The sequence below is a fragment of the Pan paniscus genome, chromosome 18, assembly GCF_029289425.2.
Source record: "Pan paniscus chromosome 18, NHGRI_mPanPan1-v2.0_pri, whole genome shotgun sequence".
Classification (NCBI taxonomy): domain Eukaryota; kingdom Metazoa; phylum Chordata; class Mammalia; order Primates; family Hominidae; genus Pan; species Pan paniscus.
Window position 1 is genome coordinate 97217505 of NC_073267.2, and position 23152 is coordinate 97240656.

The 23152-nt window shown below is 48.2% G+C and overlaps 1 protein-coding gene across 3 annotated transcripts in view; it reads right to left on the reverse strand.

Moving 5' to 3' along the window:
- ZCCHC14 (zinc finger CCHC-type containing 14) overlaps positions 1-23152 on the reverse strand; it is an 86692-nt gene that overhangs the window by 52351 nt on the left and 11189 nt on the right. For all 3 annotated transcript variants that reach the window (XR_008621293.2, XM_003820837.6, XM_008974305.4), the window contains exon 2: positions 1417-1540. Coding sequence is in view for 2 of the 3 variants with exons in the window: in XM_003820837.6 (XP_003820885.2) it covers positions 1417-1540 (124 nt within the window). In the remaining variant the exon portion in view is untranslated. The remainder of the gene's footprint in view (positions 1-1416; positions 1541-23152) is intronic.

Consider the following 23152-nt stretch of genomic DNA (forward strand, 5'->3'; position numbering starts at 1 on the left):
TCAGAACGGGACTTTAGAAACAAAGCAGTTATGAAGCCTGTGGAAGGCACAAAGCGCCGTGCCAGGGATGGGGACGGTGGGGGGCGGTGGGGGACGGTGGGGGGCGGTGGGGGGCGGTGGAGGGAGAGCGCACAGGGTGAGCGAGTGCGGCTCTGGGCCTCACGTGGCGCACCTGCTAGGAGACAAACATCTTTGTAAATAACACAGGGGGAATAGAGGCCAGCAGATGTGGACACAGCCGGCCTCGGTACCTCTATGCCATGGGGGCTCAGGACCAGTGACCCCACTGGAAAGCGCCACCCTGGTGTCTGTCTCCCCACTACAGACGATTCTGCAAACCACACAAGCATTTATTTTACCAGGTATGCATTATCTGGTCCATCTAGTCCTACAAACCACCTTACTCTCCCCTCCCCAAAGCCTCCACTACTATGGCATGGTTACCAACTTTGCAGCTGATCATAACACGGCAGAGGCTGGCGTGCGGAGCCACAGGGGCTCAGGCCGCGCCTCACTACCCACGCTGAGCTGTCCACGTGTACGTTAAAGAAAAATAAAGACTCAGGTAGCCAGTCACATTAGCCATGTTTCAAGTGCGCGGAAGGCACGTGTGGCTGCTGACGACCAACTCAGTGCAGGTGGAAAACACTCCGTCACCACAGAGAGCGCTTCAGGACAACACCGCTCTAGTGGTTAAGGCTGATTTCCATGTGGGGTGGGGAGGAGGGTGTAAAACTTATTCCTCCCACCCTTTTTTTTTTTTTGAGATGTAATCTCACTCTGTCACCCAGACTGGAGGGCAGTGGCACGATCTCGGCTCACTGCAACCTCCACCTCCTGGGTTCAAGCAATTCTCCTGCCTCAGCCTCTCAAGTAGCTGGGATTACAGGCATGCACCACAAGGCCTGGCTAATTTTTTTTTTTTTTTTTTTCTTCAGACGGAGTTTTGCTCTTGTTGCCCAGGCTGGAGTGCAATGGCGTGATCTTGGCTTACCACGACCTCCGCCTCCTGGGTTCAAGCGATTCTCCTGCCTCAGCCTCCCGAGTAGCTGGGATTACAGATGCCCGCCACCACGCCCAGCTAATTTTGTATTTTTAGTAGAGATGGGGTTTCTTCATGTTGGTCAGGCTGGTCTCAAACTCCCAACCTCAGGTGATCCGCCCACCTCAGTCTCCCAAAGTGCTGGGATTACAGGCGTGAGAAACCACGTCTGGACTTCTCCTTAAAAAACATCAATAATTGAGATTTTTACAGCCAAAGCATATTCATGTATTGCTTATAGAATTTAGAAAAATACACATAAGATTGGCATTTATGAAAGATCTGAAAGCATTTAACAATGCCCTCACGGGGATCTGGGGTGTGCCCATCCTCCGTCCGTCAGACGTCCTCCTGAAACCCGTGCGTGCACTCACCTTTGCTGTGTTTTCCTAAGGGCCTCTTGGGCAGCGACTCCTCCGTGGAATGTGCTGATGTGTGCAGGGCATTCTCCAAACTATTACTGACACTGCTGACAGGGGCCTCAGTTCTTGGAGTGATCTGAGGGAACAGAAACAGAATCATCTTATTTTCTCCCACGGAGTTAATAGGGGACAATTTTATTTGTTAATTAAGTCTTTCATAATTACCTTGGTTTCCATTTTTCTACAAAACATGTATTACTATAATAATAAGCCTTCCCCAAGAAAGATGAAAATTTCACCTACGACTCTCCACTGAAAGTGCAAAAGAGCTCAGATAACTTGAGTCAACACGGGAGCTTACATCTTGTGGCTGGGGTTCATCGGGGTGCACAGAAACTATGGTAGCCAAAGAGGCTGGGCGCGGTGGCTCATGCCTGTTATCCCAGCACTTTAGGAGGCTGAGGCAGGTGGATCTCTTGAGCCCAGGAGTTCAAGACCAGCCTGGCCAACATGGTGAAACCCCATCTCTATTAAAAATACAAAAATTAGCCAGGCGTGATGGCAAGTGCCTGTAGTCCCAGCTACTCGGGAGGCTGACGTGGGAGGATCACTTGAACCCAGGAGGCAGGGGCTGCAGTGAGCCAAGATGGTGACACTACACTCCAGCCTGGGCAACAGAGTAAGACTCTATCTCCAAGAAAAAAAAAAAAGAAACTATGTTAGCCAAGGTGGCATGAATTATATATTTTTATTTGAGGCAAACTTTTATTTTCATATTTCTTCAAATCAAATAGCTCCCTATAAAACGAATTACACAGCAGGACTTAACATTCTCCTATAAATCTTAAATCATAAAATGCTTTAAAAACAACAGCAAACAACAGAATACAACTGGGTCTATTTGGGGTACAGTTTGAAAAAGCATATCCTAAAATTACATCCCAATTCCATTTCTAGGAATTCACCATACCAAGTACTCACACGTGAGAAAATGACCTGATGGGGTGTGCCTACTGCAGGAGTGTCTGTGATAGGGAAAGCGGGGCACACCCTCAGTCCCCATCGACAGAGACCTGCTAAGCACAGACAGTGTACCTGCAGGTGACGGCCGCCCCCAAGCTGTGGGTGGGGAAGGCCCTCCTGACCACCAGTGCTCCCAACACACAACAAGTGCAGAAACAAGCCACGGGCTAGCCAGGCTCGTCCCACCCCTCCTGCTTCCTGGGTTCAGTGATGGTGTGAATGTGGAATAAGCCGGAAGGGGCCCAGAGGGGCGAGAGGAGGGGGGTAGCAATAACCTTCATTCCACCCCCATCAGTATTTTAAAATTTCACAGCCAAAACACATTTATAACTTATAGGATTTAGAAGAATAAAAATGGCCAATGCTGTAACTTCTTTACAGTCTCAATGTATTTCAAAATTTCGGAAGCTATGAGAGGCGTAAGATTTTAAAGTTCATCAAAAGAGCTGATAAGCAATGCTGCATTCACAGTATGGGAAAGTACATGGCACAAGCAGCCTGGAAAATGGCCTGACCTCTCCAGCCTCCGCTTGTTCTTTCATCTCATACCTGGACGGTAGGTGGCAGTTGACCAAAACATCCCCTAAGTTCACTTACAAGCACAGATCCCAGCACTCGCTCTGCAGAGGGCTGGCCAGGTAGGCGTGGCCTCGACCTCAGACAGAATGAAAGTGGAGGCGGAAGCTGGAGTTGGGAGGAAAGGGTGGAGACTGCCGCCACTCCGGCAGGACCAGCACCTGCTGTATTCCACAGACAGCAAGCCACAGGGGCCACACCCAAGTCCATAGCGAGATCCTCTGCTCCCAGCTCTGTCAAAGCCCCTGCCCCCCTAGCAAGAAGCCCTCCTGGGCTGTTCATGCAGGGAGAGGGACTAACAGATCCCACGCGGCTCAACAGATGCCTTCCAAGAAAAGCAACTCCTCACAGGGCTACATAATTGGGAAGTTTATGTAACTCGAGAAAATAAGGCTGGGCGCAGCAGCTCATGGCTATAATCCCAGCACTTTGGGAGGCTGAGGCAGGAGGACTGCTTGAAACTATGAGTTTGATACTGGCCTGGGTAACAGCGAGACCCTGTCTCTATTTAAATTTCTAAAAAAGTAAAAAAAAAAAAAAGTCCTAGCCATGCAGCAACTCCTCCAGAAAGTCAATTCTTTGGATAACTTAATAACATGTTATCAAGAAAATAAAATTTTTTGAATTTCTTATATTTGTAATTTAAATTGGGTGATTTCCTTCCGATTTAACAAAGTCTCTTTCATTATTCTATGGTTAGAGAACCCAGAAATGAACTCCTTTCCCATTAAACAAGATAATAGAACCGATACAAGTACGATACAAATCTTACACAAGGAGATTTTTAGTTCCAAACAGTACATATTACTTTGCAAGACAACTCAGGAGGTTAACACGTTAACTGTACAAGAAACACAGCCAAGGCCGGGCGCGGTGGCTCACGCCTGTAATCCCAGCACTTTGGGAGGCCGAGGCAGGTGGATCACAAGGTCGGGAGATCAAGACCCTCCTGGCTAACACGGTGAAACCCCGTCTCTACTAAAAATACAAAAAATTAGCCAGGCGTGGTGGCGGGTGCTTGTAGTCCCAGCTACTCAGGAGGCTGAGGCAGGAGAATGGTGTGAACCCGGAAGGTGGAGCTTGCAGTGAGCCGAGATCGCGCCACAGCACTCCAGCCTGGGCGACAGAGACTCCATCTCACAAAAAGAAAAAAGAAAAAAAACAAACACGGCCGAGGCCAGGCTTAGTGGCTCACGCCTGTAATCCCAGCACTTTGGGAGGCTGAGGCAGGCACATCACCTGAGGTCAGGAGTTTGAGACCAGCCTGACCAACATGGTGAAACCCGTCTCTACTAAAAATACGAAATTAGCCAGGCATGGTGGTGCACGCCTGTAATCTCAGCTACTGGGGAGGCTGAAGCAGGAGAATCGCTTGAACCCCGGAGTTGGAGGTTGTAGGGAGCCGAGATTGTGCCATTGCACTCCAGCCTGGGCAACGAGAGTAAAACTCTGTCTCAAAGAAAAAGAAAAAGAAAAAAGAAACACAGCTAGGTGCAGTGATTCACACCTGTAACTCCAGCACTTTGGGAGGCCAAAGCAGGAGGATCACTTGAGGCCACGAGTTCAAGGTCAGCCTAGGCAAACACATTGAGACCCCCATCTCTACAAAAACACAAAAATTAGCTGGGTGTCGTGGCCTATGCCTGCAGTCCCAGCTACCTGGGAGGCTAAGGTGGGAGCATTGCTTGAGCCCACGAGTTTGAAGCTGCAGTGAGGTATGATCACACCACTGCACTCCAGCCTGGGCGATAGCGAGACCCTGTCTCAAGAAAACAAAAGAAATATAACCACAGCAGAGCCCATTCGATTTGGCCTGATGCATGAACCTCCACATTCTCTTAGCTACTTTGGTACATATTCTAAGTCCTGGTTCTAAGAAGAGAAAGTGAGCTGCCTTTTCTCTTTTTTAAGAGACAGAGTCTCAGCTGGGCACGGTGGCTCATGTCTGTAATCCCAGCACTCTGGGAGGCCGAGGCGGACGGATCACCTGAGGTCAGGAGTTCGAGACCAGCCTGGCCAACATGGTGACTGAAACCTCGTCTCTACTAAAAATACAAAAATTAGCCAGGTGTGGTGGCGGGCACCTGTAATCCCAGCTACTCGGGAGGCTGAGGCAGGGGGATCACTTGAACGCGGGAGGTGGAGGTTGCAGTGAGCTGAGATTACACCATATTGCACTCCATCCTGGGTGACAGAGCAAGACTCCGTCTCAGGAGGAAAAAAAAAACAAAAAACAAAAAAAACAGAGTCTCTTCTGTCACTCAGGCTGGAATGCAGTGGCACAATCATAACTCACCGCAGCCTCGACCTCCTGGGCTCAAGTGATCCTTCCACCTGAGCCTCCTGAGTAACTGGGACCACAGGTGCACACCAGCACGCACAGCTGAGAGTGAGCTGTCTTGACAACCAGCATCAGCAGTTCCAACTTTGCTGGTAGTGGCAAACCTTCCTGCCCCAAAAAGAAACACGTGTGATCAGTGCGTTCTCGCACACACACACCGCCTGCCCACCCTAAAACACTCCAAAGAGACACAAAGGAAAGCCAGCCTCCCAACTCTCAGCCTGCTAGGGGAGGAAGGGGAGAGGAGGGCTGAGCAGGGGAAAACACAGCCTTGGAGAGAAGGAGAGCAGTACTGATTAGTGCTTCTCGGCCTCGACAGCACACTGGAACACCAAGGCCCTGAGAAAACCACATCCCACACTCCACACCAAAATCAGAGTTTCTGGAAACGGGGCTTCTTTTGTTTTGTGCCTGAAGCTTCTCTGGTGATTCTAATTTGCAGCTAGGCTGAGAACCAACCACAACCCCAAGTCCAGGTTTTATACTGCACCCATCATCCGGTCCAATCCCGGCAAGGACAAAGAGGAGACCCAGAGAAAACAGGAAGTCTTTTCCCCACGCAGACAGGAAGAGCTAAAGGCTGTAGGTCCGTCTGCCACAACCACAACTGGAAGGGGAAAGCCCGTGAGCCACCCTAGCAAAACACACACTGCATCTGACATCAAGACAGGAAGGAAAACTCTTTAGAATGGCAACTACTGGAAAAGAAAGACCTGTTTTCCTCCGTATATTTTCCCAAGGAATTTCTTCTTAGTTTTCCACATGTTCACTTTTTCCAACCAAGCCTTTATCGTAACTTTGTTCCTTTGTTTACATTGAAAGCTGTCTTCACTTGTGTTTCCCAGAAATGCTGTTTTGGGGTTATTTTTGGTGAAGTTAGTTTGCTCCACGTGACCTATGTTCCACTCAAGTGCTCTCTGACTCAGGCTCACCCGCAGGACTCGTCATCTGGCCTGATGTGCACGAGAGGGAAGACTGACCGGCTCCAAAGGCTGCCTTCTGCTACTGCTAGGAAGGCAACGATAAGCTGCTCTCTTCCTCTCCACAGCCAGCCTCTTCCCACAACCCACAAAAACCCTCTGCCTGGCCCCTGCAACCTGGCATCCAGTCCTCCCCCAGCTCTTCACTCCATGCACTGCTGCCCTGGGCACAGCAGTCACATCTGCCTGGGGCCCTTGCCCTGGCTGTCCCCTCTGCCTGGAAGCGCCCCTGTGCCTTCCCATCTATACTCAAACGTCCTTCTTAGCAAGACTTCTCGATGCTCAGCAAGGCAGCTGTGTTTTTGGTTTGCTTTGTTCACTGCTGTTCCTTTGCACTTCGAACTGGGCCTGGCATGAAGCAGGCCGTTAATAAGGATCTGTAAAATACATCATGATATCACCAAATTTTAATGAAATTCAGAATCAAACGAAAAGCACTTCTATTTCAAACAAAAACTTCTGCAATCTACATTATGTAACAGACAATCAGATTGTTCCACCACATCTACAAAGCGCTAACCCAGGAATGAAATATGACTCTGAAGCAAGCTACTGGTAGTCACGGGGCACACCCGCCCCTGGGGCTCTTCCAGGAAAGCTGACTGAGGTTCCACAGTGGCCGCACACCTAGGGGCACCTGGACTTGGGCAGCCCGCCTCTGGCTCTTATGCAATCACCCTTCTTACTGTTACAGTTTAAAGAGACGAGGCCTCTGCTTCCAAACTTTAATGTGCAAAATGCCTCCGGATCTGGCTGAAACGCAGGTTTGATTCATGAGGTCCGGGGTGGGCCTGAGAATCTTGCATTTCTAACCAGCTCCCACATGATAATGCTGCTGCATGAATATTTCAAGGTAAATCTTCACCATGATCAAAACAAAGGCTCGACAGCCTCCTCTTATTTTTTTATTAAAAAAAAATAAACAGAGCCAGGGTCTCACCATGTTACCCAGGCTGATCTCAAACTCCTGGGCTCAAGCCATCCTCCCGCCTTAGCTGGGATTACAGGCGTGAGCCACCGAGCCCGGTCTCCGCAACGTCCCTTTAGACGGGATGGAAAAGGGAATCCCCGCACTGCGCAATTAGACCAGAGGGAATCAAAGGCCCTTCCAGGCAAGGGTGAGGAGCTACGCCTGCAGAAGAGCTGACGCTGGCTGCAGGTTGTGACCCCTGCTAACTACCCCCCGCCTAAGGTATTTACGCTTTTTTTAAAAAAAGGTTTGTCCTCAGTTCATGCCGCCTGACAGAAAAAACCCAGCACCACACGGGCTTCTTTACAGCTCTGTGCTTACAACCCACTTTAATGTTCACAGACCTGACCATAACTTTTAGAAGAGAATTAATTTCTAAAAATCTATTTCCTGAAAGCTCCTCCAAAGACATCCAAGTGGGACGTGCTGACGCAGTCAGATGGAAGCACAGCCCCCCAACACTGACGGCAGCCTCGGTCTGCAGAAGACTCGCTGCACCCCACTGGTGGGCATTTGAAAACTGCTCAGAAAAACGGCAGTGAGCTTTTAGAGCAGGGTTTTAACCTTTTCTTTGTGCCAGCGACCTCTCTGGCAGTTCGATGACACCTACTGAGCCCTTGTAAGAAACATATTTTAAATGCATAAAATACACAGGACTGCAAACAAAGCCAATTATATTGAAAACTGTCATCTAAGTATTAGAAGACGAATGGGCTTCTCGAACAGAGTCTGTGGGTCTCAGCTCACTTCACAGGAGCGCTGAGCATGAAGGAGACTTGAAGACGCTTTCTACAACTGTGCAATCAAAGTATCTGTGACTGCATCTGTGACCAAGTCACAGGTACTGTTCGTATGACTGTGGATTCCTGCCTGCTTCCATAAAGGCAGGGAATGCTCGATTCCCAGTTAGAGGCTGGAGAAAGTGAAGTTGTGATGGCTTCCACTCTCCATGGCTAGGAGCCCCTACTGGGACAGTCACATCTAACCGTGCCCACCAGAGGGGCAGCCTGCCACTGCCCTCCTCACCTTGTTTCTTTACAAATACGGACCTGAACAGTATTCACATCAGCATGCCACATAAAAACAAGCCCTGGAAAAGCCTCACAGTCACTTTGGAGGTCAGGTGTCTTTCATGAAAAAAAAAATGGTGTTTTTTTTTGTTTTTTGTTTTTTTTTGAGACGGAGTCTCGCTCTGTCGCCCGGGCTGGAGTGCAGTGGCGCGATCTCGGCTCACTGCAAGCTCCGCCTCCCGGGTTCACGCCATTCTCCTGCCTCAGCCTCCCGAGTAGCTGGGACTACAGGCGCCCGCTACCACGCCTGGCTAATTTTTTGTATTTTTAGTAGAGACGGGGTTTCACCGTGTTAGCCAGGATGGTCTCGATCTCCTGACCTCGTGATCCGCCCGCCTCGGCCTCCCAAAGTGCTGGGATTACAGGCAGTGAGCCACCGCGCCCGGCCTGTTTTTTGTTTTAACTAAAGAGACAGGGTCCCGCTATGTTGCCCCATCTGACCTCTAACTCCTGGCCTCAAAAGTGGTCCTCCACCAGATCAGACCTGTTGATAGATGAAAACTGTCTGCTTTCTCCTCTGGCAGGAGAAGACGATTCTTCCTTTTAAAAGGAAACTCGAATGAGGACTGCAAGCCTCTCAGTTTACCGGACACTAAACCCAAAATTAAGGATAATGGAGATCTGGTTTTTATCAAGCCCCAATAATGTAACACTGCCCCAAGCGAAAACAGAAAAAGATTTCATCGAACTCTGCACCCCTGGGGTAATTAAGCCAGAGAAACTGGGCACAGTTTACTGTCAGGCAAGCTTTCCTGGAGCAAATATGATTGGTAATAAAATGTCTGCCATTTCTGTTCATGGTGTGAGTACCTCTGGAGGACAGATGTACCACTATGACATGAACACAGCATCCCTTTCTCAACAGTAGGATCAGAAGCCTATTTTTAATGTCATCCCACCAATTCCCGTTGGTTCTGAAAACTGGAATAGGTGTCAAGGATCTGGAGATGACAACTTGACTTCCTTGGGGACTCTGAATTTCCCTGGTCGAACGGTTTCTTTTTCTTTTGAGATGGAGTCTCGCTCTGTCGCCCAGGCTGGAGTGCGGTGGTGCGATCTCAGCTCACTGCAAGCTCCGCCTCCCGGGTTCACACCATTCTCCTGCCTCAGCTTCTCGAGTAGCTGGGACTACAGGCGCGCACCACCACGCCCAGCTAATTTTTTGTATTTTTAGTAGAGACAGGGTTTCACCGTGTTAGCCAGGATAGTTTCAATCTCCTGACCTCGTGGTCCGCCCGCCTCAGCCTCCCAAAGTGCTGGGATTACAGGCGTGAGCCACTGCACTTGGCCCCCAAAGTGCTGGGATTACAGACGTGAGCCACTGCACCTGGCTCCCAAAGTACTGGGATTACAAGCGTGAGCCACCGCGCCTGGCCCAACGGTTTTTTCTAATGGCTATTTCGAGGTAAGATTCTGTCTCTTAAGAATGGTACATTTAAGATAGATTATTAGATGTAAATCTTCATTTATTTGTATGTGTTCTCTAAAGATTCATGTGTTTTTTTTATATGAAGAAGTTTAAGTGGCCTTTTGAAAGTAGGAAGGGTAGACGTACAGATGGTGACATCTGTACGTAACCATTTCAGGTTTCTTCCTTAAATAGTGGTATTCAGTATCCCACTGGCCAATGGTAAGGATTTTATTTAACATTTTAAAAATAATATTGCTCATTAAGAGATATCTTAAGGAAAAATTACATAAATTCAGGAGAGTATGTGTCATCACATTGTGTTGTGCATGTTCATTCAGCTGTTTTAGAATATGTTCTTATATTACAAAAAATGATACCCTTAATTACATAGTCAAAAAAAAAAAAAGTGGTCCTCCACTTCAGCCTCCAGAGAAGCTGGGACTACAGGAGGCGCATGCCACCATGCCAGGCTTAACCTACAAACAGTTCCTTATCATCTACTGCCTCAGGTTCAAACCCCTTCCCCCGTTTTTTAGCACACTGTTAGATGTTTTTCCTAACTTAACTTATAAAGTCTTATTATTCCCTAACCTAGTGGTTCTCAATTGGGGGCAATTTTGTCCCCAGGGGACATCTGGCCATAGCTGAAAACATTTTCTGTGAACTGGGGTGGGGATTCTCGTGGCATGCAGCCAATGGAGACCAGCGATGCTGTTAAACATCCTGCAGAGCCCAGGACAGCTCCAGAGCAAGGAAGTACCTGCCCGCAGGCCTCAGGAGTGCCAAGGCTGAGAGGCCCTCCCTGATACAGTTTATTTTCCCTAATATTGAGTACTGCGTCTGCATGTGGAATACCTGGGAGCTGGCAAACCACACAGGCTGAGAAAGCCAGGTCTAGACATCTTTAAAAAGAATACGGTCAGTTTAAAAAGCCAGGTGCCAATGGAATGCCTACGATGTCAAGACACATTGTGAGAGACCATGGAGAATAAAAGAACGAAAAGTACTAGCATTTTTGTCTGTTTTTTTGGAGACATGGTCTATGTTGCCCAGGCTGGTCTCAAATTGCCAGGCTCAAGTCATCCTCCTGCCTCAGCCTCCCGAGTAGCTGGGGCCACAGGCATGAGACAATGCACCCGGCTATAACCACCTTTTGTACACTTCTTCCCAAGTGTCCATTATGCAGCCATATGAGATCATCCATCTGATCCCTGCAGTACGTGACGTACACAGATCAAATTATCTCCATGTTAAAAACAAGAAAAACTGAATGTCAGTTCCTAAATGCCTTCCCCAAGGTCATCTGGCCAGTAGGGAGCAGAATCAAGTGCAGACTTTAGGTCCCGTAACTACAGAGGTCTGTGATTTGTGCAGATTAAATCCAAGGAGGCGAGCGGAGCACAGCGGTCAGGAGCCGTCTCGGCGGCCAGTGCTGGGTCCACACAGGGCAGCCCCTGTTTCGTCCACTATGGGATGGAAATAATGGCACCTACCTAAGGCTTTTGTGAGAATTCAGTAAAATGCATTTCTAGTACTGTGAACTGGAAAAATGTTAGCATTCAAAATTTTAGTTGCTGTTATTATTGTGGTGCTTGCGGTGTGGCTGGAGGACAATTAAATTGCTTCAGTGCTGTCACAGAGACTCGGAGCTCTGGGAGGATCCAGGAGGGGCACCGGGAACTGGGCCTCCCGGAAGGCAGGGCTCCCTGTGTCTGCAGCATCTGCTGCACCCTTGTGGGCAGCACACCCCCAGAAGCACTGGGGATGAGGACAGAGCCACCCACAGCCACCCCAGCTCCATGTTCCCTGCACTGGGGGCCAGGGCCTATCTTCTCAAGTAGAGACTTTACCACGACATGTGATCGTCTGTTCTAAAACCAGTGCACTTGCCAGGCACAGTGGCTCACGCCTGCAATCCCAGCACTTTGGGGGGCTGAGGCAGGAGGATCGCTTGAGCCCAGTAGTTCAAAACCAGCCTGGGGCCAGGAGCAGTGGTTCACACCTGTAATCCCAGCACTTTGGGAGGCTTAGGCGGGTGGAACTCCTGAGGTCAGGAGTTCAAGACCAGCCTGGGCAACATAGTGAGACCACATCTCTACCACAATTTAGAAATTACCCGGGTGTGGTGGTGTGTGCCTGTACCTAGCTGCTCAGGAGGCTGAGGTGGGGGGATCACTTGAACCTGGGAAGTTGAGGCTGCAATGAGCTATGATTGCATCACCACACTCCAACCTGGGAGACAGCACGAGACCCCAACTCAAATAAATAAATAAATAAATAAATAATGAAAACAAGCACATGACAGCTTGAATAATTATTTAATTACTTGGACTACAGTTAAAATGTTCTCAGGAGTCAAATGCTCATAAAGCTGCAGGGAGGTGGCCTCGTCCTCAGCTGAGTGTAAACTGGGGCCACTGTCCGGACAGCAAGGAGGCAGGATGTGATGAACTTTTTTTCCATCTGTAGCTTTTCACCCACTAATCCCACTGGGAGGAGTCTGCTGTTAGGATACAGTCAATCAGCGATGTAGTCAAAGGTTTGTGTGTAAGGAGATTTATCTCAGCTTGAGCAAAAAGAAAAACAAACAACATAAACATCCCAGCAACAGATTACTATTGAAATAGGTCGCTAAATGTGTATGTCCAGATGACTGAATATTATGCAGTCTTAAAAGGCATGCAGGATGCTCACAGATAATGTGAAAATGGGCAGAACGTACATCAGTTGTGTGCAAACAGGCACTGAGAAAAGACAAAGGGACACCGAAATATTAATAGCATTTATCTCTGGGTAATTTTTATTTTATTTTTCTGTTTTCCAATTTTTCTGTGAGGAACAATCACTACTTTTAGAATTTAAAAAAGTTACAGATATTAAGTCTAAATATAAATACCTCCCTACAAGATGTGAATGATATGAAAAGTATAGAAAAAGCAAGCTTCTAAAACCATAACCACACTTTCCTTCCACACTTATCTCGAGGGCCGGGCACATCAGGGGTTAACATGAACTTCAAAGTGTCTACCCCCACAAACAAAATACAGTAAACATGACTATGAAAAAATAGTGTTTTCAATTTGTTTTCCAATTAACCTACCTCTATACAGGAAGGAGTAACGTCTGTTAAATACTTTTAAGTTAACGTAAAAAACACAAAACATAAAAACAAAATAGATTTGTAAGCATTTTGCTAAAATAGTCATTACGTGTCTCTAAAAACCAGAACAAGAAGACAGACAGTTTAAGAGTGAAAGCTATTTGCTGACTTAGACCAAGTGAAAGCCAACGCTAACCAAAAAAACATTTTCCATGTAAAAACATTCCTTTTAATATTTCTTAACCTAGAGCTCTACTCATTAAAAAGAGAAAGAGAGAAAAAAGATTACTGCTTAAAATCTCAGCAAAGGGAACCCAGTACTTAACTAGACAAGCTCCCAGAGTGACCAGATGCAAATCTCTTTCACAAATAGCCACAGGGCAGCACGGCCTCCTCTAGGAACACCGGCCCCAACTGCCCACCCGCGGGGGCTTCCAGGCCTCCAGGTGCCAAGACATCCCACCAGGGGCCAACCCCATGGGACCTCTGGGGTAGGGCTTCCCTACAGTCAGCCTCCAACACACCCAGAATCCCTGTTCCAGACACTGCCTGTAGAAACAGCGGGAGTCTGAAGTCGAGAGCCCTAGGTAGGCTAAAGACATACTTCCTAGTCCTGTAATCCCATAAAACAGGGTTCAAAGGGCATCTTAACGGATGTATTGACTTCAGAGAGAACACCAGCATCTTGCTTGTACTCATGAGCAACAACTCATTTCTGCCTTCCTAGCCCCTCCTTGCCCTCCTGTCCAGCAGCAACCTACTCACCACTAGGGTGGGAGGCCGGCAATGGCGCTGACCTTCACTGCTGACCAGGCTCTGACCACTGCTGTCTTCCAGTGCTTCTGAGCAACTACTACCCTCCACTAAAAAAAACAACTTTATGCAACAGGAGAGAAAATGCTTGCACAGACAAGTGCAAGTGTCAATAAAACTGGGCTGGGGGTAGGGGGTGGAACTGAAGTAAGAGGAATAAACATAATAGTGAAAGTGTCAACTTCCTGTAGTGATGCCAAATGCCGGCCCTAGAGTCAGACCCTCGGGAGGGCCGCCCCCATCACTAGCCGTGCGACACAAGTGATGTGACATTTCCAAGCCTGTGTCCCTATCTGTAAAGTGGGGACAGCCACCATATTGACTTCCGAGGGTTGGTGCAAGGATTGAAGTAGCCAGTCCACCAAGCATGGCTCTCAGGATGGAGCCTGGCAAACAGCAAGCGCCCATTCCACAGCCACAGGGATCCAGGCTGGCACCGTGCACCGAGGCACGCATGCAAAGCCTCTCCCTCAGAGCTTCCCTCTCAACACGGCCCCACAGAGCAGACCACCAGCAGCACCGCTGTGGCGCGGGCCGGGTGGGGGAGAAACCAATCAGAGGCTGCTCGAAAAAGGTACAACGTCAGCACTTAGGAGCAACAGGTGACAGCGAGGGACACAGAAGCAACACTGACAGGACATGGCCACGTGGGAACCAACAACCCAATCTCAACAATCTCTGAAGACGACACCGTCAGAAAGTAAAGCAATACGGCCACCATGATGGTCCCTTCCCCCTCAAGAAAAATGCACTTTTTATGTTTCATCTTTGAGATAGGGGCTCACTCTGTTGCCCAGGCTGGAGTGCAGTGGCACAACCACAGCTCAGTGCAATCTCCCACCTCAGCCTCCTGAGTAGCTGGGACTACAGGCGTGTACCACAGCGCCCGGCTAATTGTTTTTATTTTTTGTACAGATGGGGGTCTCCCTATGTTGCCCAGGCTGGTCTTGCACTACTGGCCTTAAGAGATCCTCCCAACTCAGCCTCCCAAAAGTGGTGAGTGGGATTACAGGCATGAACCACTGCACCCAGCGTAAGAAAAAATTTAAATGATGTGACACTCGTAATGTTAGAAACAGTGAGCTGCAACAGCTTCAAGGGCAGAGGCTGCAGCCAGCACCCTCTCCATTGCAGGCATAGATGCAATCTAACTCCACTGATGCCACATCCAAGAGGATGGCAGATGAGACATTCCCTGAGGTTATCTTTATCTTCAGGACTTTTTTTTTTTTTTTGGAGATGGAGTTTCGCTCTTGTTCCCCAGGCTGGAGTGCAACGGTACGATCTCAGCTCACGGCAACCTCCGCCTCCTGGGTTCAAGCGATTCTCCTGTCTCAGCCTCCCGAGTAGCTGGGATAACAGGCAGGCGCCACCACACCCAGCTAATTTTTGTATTATTACCAGAGACAGGGTTCCACCATGTTGGCCAGGCTGGTCTCAAACTCCTGACCTTAGGTGATCCACCTGCCTTGGCCTCCCAAAGTGCTGGGATTACAGGCGTGAGCCACCGTGCCCGGCCCATCTTCAGGACTTCTGACGTTAAGTACATAATACACACAATATTGTTATTGTGAATATTTGGCCAGGAATATGCTTAAATACTGGGGTTTTCTTAGAGAAGCTGGCTAAATGTCTAATCACAATAACTAAACTGCGCTATCATGACCATTTTGGTTCCCACTATAATATTCAGCTCCCTGAGATGGGCCATTCAAAGCAGTGAGCACGTTCAAGTGGCTGCTTTACAGCCCTTTGGGGATACCAGCCACAGTACAGGTTCGGTTTCAGAACACTTAGGCATCTAGGATGGGAAAGAACAGGACTTGAAGAGGCCAGGAGCGAGAAACCCCTGGTTGAAAACAAGAGTGCATCCAAGGTCCAGAAAGTGTCAGTAAAATCGGCTAGCAGGCTTTGTTTCTGCAGGCACCACAAACTCTATTCCAGGAGTCTTCTTGGGACACCCTATTATGAACAAGGCATCGCTGCTTCAGAGCCAGGGACCCCATCTCTTACTGTCAGCCATGCAACAAAAGATCAGACCAGAAAGGGCTCACCTGGATTGATCACAGAAGACATTCAGGCCAAAAAGTTTCAGATTTACCTCCCACTGCAGCTATGACCAGACCCTCATCCCCTAGGCACCTGGTATCTGCCCATCTGAACTTCACACCTACAGGTGAAGCCTAGCCCAGGCCTGCTTCTCTGGCAAGTTCACCACACGCCTGACTCTCCTTCCCATGGCTGACCACCACCAGGGGCTAGAGCATGTAGACAACCATTCCACTGACATCCTCCAAATGGACCCATGAACTTCAAGGCACTGGGCCATCCTAGCCTTCTCTCCCCACAGCACCTCATCCTTTTAACAGCACATGTTCCAGTTAGTGTAAAACCCCCCTTCGCAGCCTCCCTTCCTCAGGGAGAGTGAATTCTTCCCAGAACACATGGTTCGTATTTATTTCTGCAACCCCTGGAGTATATAAAGCAGGTGGTTCTACCTTCAGTAATGGCTGAGACGTTGGAGCAATCCTCTTGCAGATAACTATAAACTCTGGACAAAGCATAAAAAAACAAACTGAACAGGACCAAGACAAGCAGAAACTGGAGGGAGCCTGTGCCCAGAGCGAGCTGAGCACTGCATGGGTTTCTTGTCCTGGGGCAGAACCTGGTCCTCCTCAGAGAAGGGGGGCAGCTAAAGCTCACAGAGAACCCCACAGTCTCACCTGAAAAACCAGAGAGGGGAATTCTGGTAGATGATCGCAGCTGGAAAGCGACAGGGGAAACCCTGGAAGGGAGAGCACCCTGGGAGGGGACAGCACGCTCTGCACATCAACTCTGTGTGAGCCCTGCAACAGGCAGGCACGGGGCAGGTCCAGGACAGCAAGGTCACACTACAGCAACTGAGCAGAGATATTAGCTGCTGATAACACAGGAAGAGTATCTGGAGTTTGAGTCCAGCCAAACTGACTGCCTGCTAAAACAAAGCATCATCAATATTCAGGAGGATAGAACGATGTCCAGAGTTTCTACAACGGATCACTCACAAAATCCAAGAAGCAATCCACAATTACTAGACATGGAAAGAAACAAAAATATAACCTGTACAAAGAGGAAAGAGTTAGCTCTGGAGACCAGGCACAGGACACACCCATGCTGCCAGCACAGGCAGGACTCAGTAGCCCTCACAACGGGGCTCAGGAACAGAAAGGCAAAGGGACTTAGGCTGGACAAGCCAAACGGGTCTCAAGAGAGAAATAGAACATTTCTTAAAAAATGGAAATTCCAGGGCCAGGTGCAGTGGCTCACGCCTGTAATCTCAGCATTTAGGGAGGCCAAGGCAGGCGGATCACCTGAGGTCAGAAGTTCAAGACTAGCCTGGCCAACATGGCAAAACCCTGTCTCTACAAAAAAATACAAAAATTACCTGAGTGTGGTGGTGGGTGCCTGTAATCCCAGCTACTTGGGAGGTTGAAATAGGAGAATCGCTTGAACCCAGGAGTCGGAGGTTGCAGTGAGCCGAGAGTGTGCCACTGTACTCCAGCCTGGGTGGCAGAGCAAGACTCTGTCTTAAAAAAAAAAAAAAAAAAAGGAAATTCCAGAACTAAAAAATGCTATTTCTAAACGAAGAAAAATCCTGTGGACGAGCTTTAACAGCAGACTGGAGGTAACAGAAGACTCAGTGAATCTGAAGATGGATCAATAAAAAGTATCCAACCCAAAGAACAGAGAGAGAAAAAGATCTGAAAGGAAAACAATTGAACAAAGCTTCAGGGACAATATCACACAGTTTAACATACCTAGAGCTGGAGTCCCATAAGGAGAGAGAGATTAAGGCAGAAAAACATTTTGGAGAAATTATGGCTGAAAATTTCCCACAGCTGGCAGAAGGCGTAAATTTACAGATCCAGTAAGTTCAGGACACCAAATAAGATAAATTCAATAAAACACTTGGACACATCACAGTCAGGCTGCTCAAATACCAAAGACAGTCCATCTTAAAGCCAGCTGGAGAAAAACAACTTGTGAGCACAGGGGAGCCGCCAACAGCAGAGCCCTGGAGGAGAGACAGGGTCTCGACTTCTCTCAAAGTCCCAGTAGAAGAAAGCTGCCAACAAAGGACCTCACGTCCAGTGCAAACATCCTTCAATAGTGCGGGTGAAAGCAAAACATGTTCTGATGAAAGAAAACTAAGAGCCTTTCTTGCCAGCACACCTACACTCCCGAAAATACTAGAGTGAGTTTGCCAGACTGAAAGGACATGGTAACAAACTGGATCAGTAAGGAATGAAAAGCACCAAAATGGTAAATAGACCTGGTTCCACTTAGGGGTTGGGGGAAAAAAGGTAAATATGTGAGTATATATAAAAGACAATATTTTCCTCGTAATTTTTTTAAAGGTACATTCATACTGAAGCAAACAACAATACTATATATGTTGTGATGTCTATAGCATAGATGTAACATGTACACTTGCCACAGCAAGGACCGGGAAGGCACCTGGTTGCAAGACAGTGACCAGCTTCTTACACTGCACAAGGCGGGGTATGGTATTAACTCTAAGCAGACTGTGTAAAGTTCAGTATCTACAGTGTCATCTCTAGACCAGCCACTAAAATCATGCAACAAAGGAAGCCAACAGATAAAATGGAATTCCATGAATCTGCTTAAATGAAGTTTTAGAAATGGCAAAACTACTCAATGGTGGAAAAGAAACAGAACAGAGGGAGAAAGAGTTTTTAAGGCCTGGGGGTGGGGGGTGGGAGAAGGTGGGAACTGACTGGAAAATGGCGGGAGGGAATTCTCTGGGCTGACGGTCATACCGCACAAACCCGCATCAAGGCTTACTGCTTCTGTCAAAACTGAAGTGGTGGCCGGGCGCGGTGGCTCGTGCCTGTAATCCCAGCACTTTGGAAGGCTGAGGAGGGCAGATCACAAGGTCAGGAGTTTGAGACCAGCCTGACCAACATGGTGAAACCTTGTCTCTAATAAAAATACAAAAATTAGCCGGGCATGGTGGTGCGTGCCTGTAATCCCAGCTACTCAGCAGGCTGAGGCGGGAGAATTGCTTGAACCCAGGAGGCAGAGGTTGCAGTGAGCCAAGATCGCTACATTGTACTCTAGCCTGACAGAGAGAGACTCAGTCTCAAAAACAACAACAACAACAAAAAAAAAACAAAACCAAAAACAATTGAAGTGGTGAAAACACCAGATGACACACTTAAAATATGTACATTTCACTAAATGGAGGTTTTACCTTTAAATGAAAAGAAAAAAAGGAACCCCAACAAAGTATCAGACTGCGGTACTGAGGACTATCAGTTACATACTCTGTGCTGAATGAATAAAAACGAGCCGCTGGGGCGAAGGCAGGGAGAGGAGCTTTGTCACCAAGACCATGGATCCCGCCCAGGGCCGGCCGCGCACATGGGGCAGCCCCAGGCATCAGCAGAGCTGGCAGAAGCCGGGGATGAGGTCACACTCCCTACATTTCTACCAGCCGCAGAGTCTGGGGCTCTCTCCCTCATCTCATTTCATATTCCTCAGGTTCTTCCTCTCACTTTAAATGATGAAGTCAACACACAAACAATTTTAACTTCACATAATAAAAATAGCCACTCACTAATGTCGTCTTTGTCAAATTATTTATACTTAACCTCTCTGTGCCTGTTTTCTTATTGCTAAAATGGGGACAAAAATAGAACCTGACTCATGGAGCTGTTATGAGGATTAAATGAAATACATGCGACACTCTCAGAGCAGCCTCCTGCACCTGGGGAACACCGCCACGCCCCCACCGCATCCCCGAGCCTGCTGCCCCTCACCGCACACACCTGGGGAACACCGCCACGCCCCCACCGCATCCCCTTGAGCCTGCTGCCCCTCACCGCACACACCTGGAGAACACCGACACACCTCCACCACATGGCTCCCCTGAGTCTGCTTCCCCTCACCGCACACACCTGGGGAACACCGCCACGCCCCCACCGCATCCCCCTGAGCCTGCTGCCCCTCACCGCACACACCTGGGGAACACTCACACGCCTCCACGCATCGCTCCCAAGTCTGCTGCCCCTCACCGCACACACCTGGGGAACACCGACACGCCCCCACCGCATCCGCCTGAACCTGCTGCCCCTCACCGCACACACCTGGGGAACACTCACACGCCTCCACGCATCGCTCCCGAGTCCGCTGCCCATCATTGCACGCACCTAGAACCACTGATACGCCCCCACGCATCGCTCCTCCCTGTAGCCTGCTGCTCCTCACCTCATATCTTTATTAGCAATTGTAAAAGGAAAAATAACATTGATAAATTAACTTCCTCAATACAATATTAACGGTATGCTGGTTTAAAAGCCTTCCACCTATTTAAAAAACAACCCACACATATAAGTGCTTTGAGAAATGACACACTGCACGACGTGTGGCACAATGCAGTGTGGAAAGTTCAGAATCTACAGTGTCATCCCTAGACCAGCCACTAAAATCACGCAACGAAGGAAGCCAACAGATAATAAGCCAGCAGGAATTCCATGATTCTGCTTAAATGAAGTTTTAGAATAGGCGAAACTGATCAGTGGTGGAAAAGAATAGAAAAAAGCCCTGGGAGTCGGGGTGCAGAGAAGGTTGGAACCGACTGGAAAATGGCCTGAGTTCTCACGTATGAAAGATACTCTACCAGGAACCTGGAGTCAGGAGAATCTCCCAGAGGTGGCGTGCAAGTTCTGTGAGTATCTATTTGTGTCCGGGTAGAGTTTACACACCACACAGTGCTTCCCACACAACCTCAATACTCTGTGCTTTCAAAGTATCTCATTAATTTTACTAATTTTTTTTTTTTTTTTGAGACGGAGTCTCACTGTTGCCCAGGCTGGAGTGCAGTGGCGCCATCTTGGCTCACTGCAACCTCTGCCTCCCAGGTTCAAACAATTCTCCTGCCTCAGTCTCCCGAGTAGCTGGGATAACAGGCGCCCGCCACCACGCCCAGCTAATTTTTGTATTTTTAGTAGAGATGGGGTTTCACCATATTGGTCAGGCTGGACTCAAATTCCTGACCTTGTGATCCGCCCGCCTCGGCCTCCCAAAGTGCTAGGATTACAGGCGTGAGCCACCGCACCCGGCCAATTTTACTAATTTTACTATAACTAGGTTGTTAGCATTATGCTCAAGCTTCTAAATTTTATTAAAATGCCCAAAACAGAGTAGGGGTGAGGGTTGTTCCTCTTCCCCATACACTAAATCTCTTCCTATTTCAAACAGTTTAATCTTTTTTCAAGTCTAGACTATCAATCCTTCTAGCACTAGTTCCTATATATACATGTTTTAATTAGAGTCAGTAAGAAACCTAAGGATAGGCTGGGCGTGGTGGCTCACACCTAGAATCCCAGCACAGTGGGAGGCCGAGGCGGGCAGATCACCTGAGGTCAGGAGTTCAAGACAACCCTGACCAACATGGTGAAACCCTGTCTCTACTAAAAATACAAAAATTAGCCGGGTGTGGTGGCGGGTGCCTATAATCCCAGTTACTCAGGAGGCTGAGGCAGAAGAGTCGCTTGAACCCGGGAGACAGAGGTTTGCAGTGAGCTGAGATCGCACCATTGCACTCCAGCCTGGGTGACAACATGAGACTCCGTCTCAAAAAAAAAAAAAAAGAAACCTAAGGATATAATTTCCTTCTGGTAATTCTATTGATGCTTTTATGCAAATGTCCCAAATAATTAGACAAATGATGCCATAATGCTCCCTTCTAAAGAGTTAATCTGATGTCACTGTTGAAAGTATAAAAGAAATACAAATGAAACCTTAATTAGAATGAGTAACGGTTTTTCAATTTATTGACATTATGTAGCAAACTAAAACAGACATTATGTAGCAAACTAAAACATCGAGGCTTACCATGATTTAAAGTTTTAAAAGCATTAAAGAAATATAATCCAGACAAACTTACTTGCAGAACTAAAAATGTTACTCCATGGAAATGAACTCATCCACACACATGCCTCCACAGGCTCCACAGGAGACAAGGCCACCAAAGCATCATGATGCCACGCAGCTTCTTCCGAGCTCTCAGCTGACGCATTCACAACCTTGTATGAGTGCAACCCAGGTAACCTAAAGCCCAACTCTCGTGTCAGAGAGTTCTTCCCAATGAAAGCTTTTGTATGCCAGTTTTTTCTTCTTCTTTTTCTTTTTTTTTTTTTAAATAGAGATGGGGTTTCGCCATGTTGCCAGGCTGGTCTTGAACTCCTGGCCTCAAGTGATCCACCTGCCTTGGTCTCCCAAAGTGCTGGGGTTACAGGTGTGAGCCAGTGCACCTGGCCTTGCATGCCAGCTTTTGAAAAATATAAAGTTAAAAATAAGAAAGTAGGGCCAGGCGCGGTGGCTCACACCTATAATCCCAGCGCTTTGGGAGGCTGAGGCAGGCGGATCACAAGGTCAGGAGATCGAGACCATCCTGGCTAACACGGTGAAACTCCGTCTCTACTAAAAATACAAAAAATTAGCCTGGCATGGTGGCGGGTGCTTGTAGTCCCAGCTACTCAGGAGGCTGAGGCAGGAGAATGGTGTGAACCCGGGAGGCGGAGCTTGCAGTGAGCCGAGATTGCGCCACTGCACTCCAGCCTGGGTGACAGAGCAAGACACTGTCTCAAAAAAAATAAATAAATAAAAATAAGAAAGTAGAATACAGATGTTAAAATTCAAGTTAAACTTCACTAGAATCTCCAGCTACATAATATATGAGAGGTAGTCATTGGATAAAGGCAAAAATTAAAAAGATAAAAAGTATGAGTTGGTTACAGGAGTGACTACTGTGGCCACTGAAAAGAAAAAGCCAAAGGGAAAAAGCACTTGTACTACGGCGGCTTTTCATCCACCCAACACCTCCTGCCCCTGGGTTTAACGGATGCTCCGCAGGTGAGCCCCTAGTAGGTGGTAGGAACTGCTAGGCTCTAGTGATTTAAAAAGTCAGTCTCTGCCAAAGTCAAAGTCTTGGGCAGAAACAGAACCCAGCACATAAGGTCTAGGATAAGGATGCAACAACAAAATGACTGGTATCTATGAACCAATAATGCGGATGGGGGTATCACAGGTAACCGGTGTCCAGTCTAAGAGAACAGCCTCTCCAAGGGCACAGGAGAAAGCACAGTGAGTAGGAGGAACTGCGCCTACAGAGAGAGGTGTGTATGGACAGGCAGGGGACAGATCACAAAGGCCATGGCACATCATGCTAAGACCCGTAAGCCAGAAACGAGGCTCCTGCAGCATGCATTTGACCAGGACCATTCCAGTGACACAAGGGAACTGATGTCAGAGGCTAAGAGGGGGCCAGTGACACCAGAGGGGGTTATGGAGGCGGACCCAGGCCAGGGAGACCAAAAAGGGTTACAGCGGGCAGACCCAGGCCAGAAGACTGGAATGTTAATGAGGCTAGACCTAGGTCAAGGTCAGAGTTGGGCACA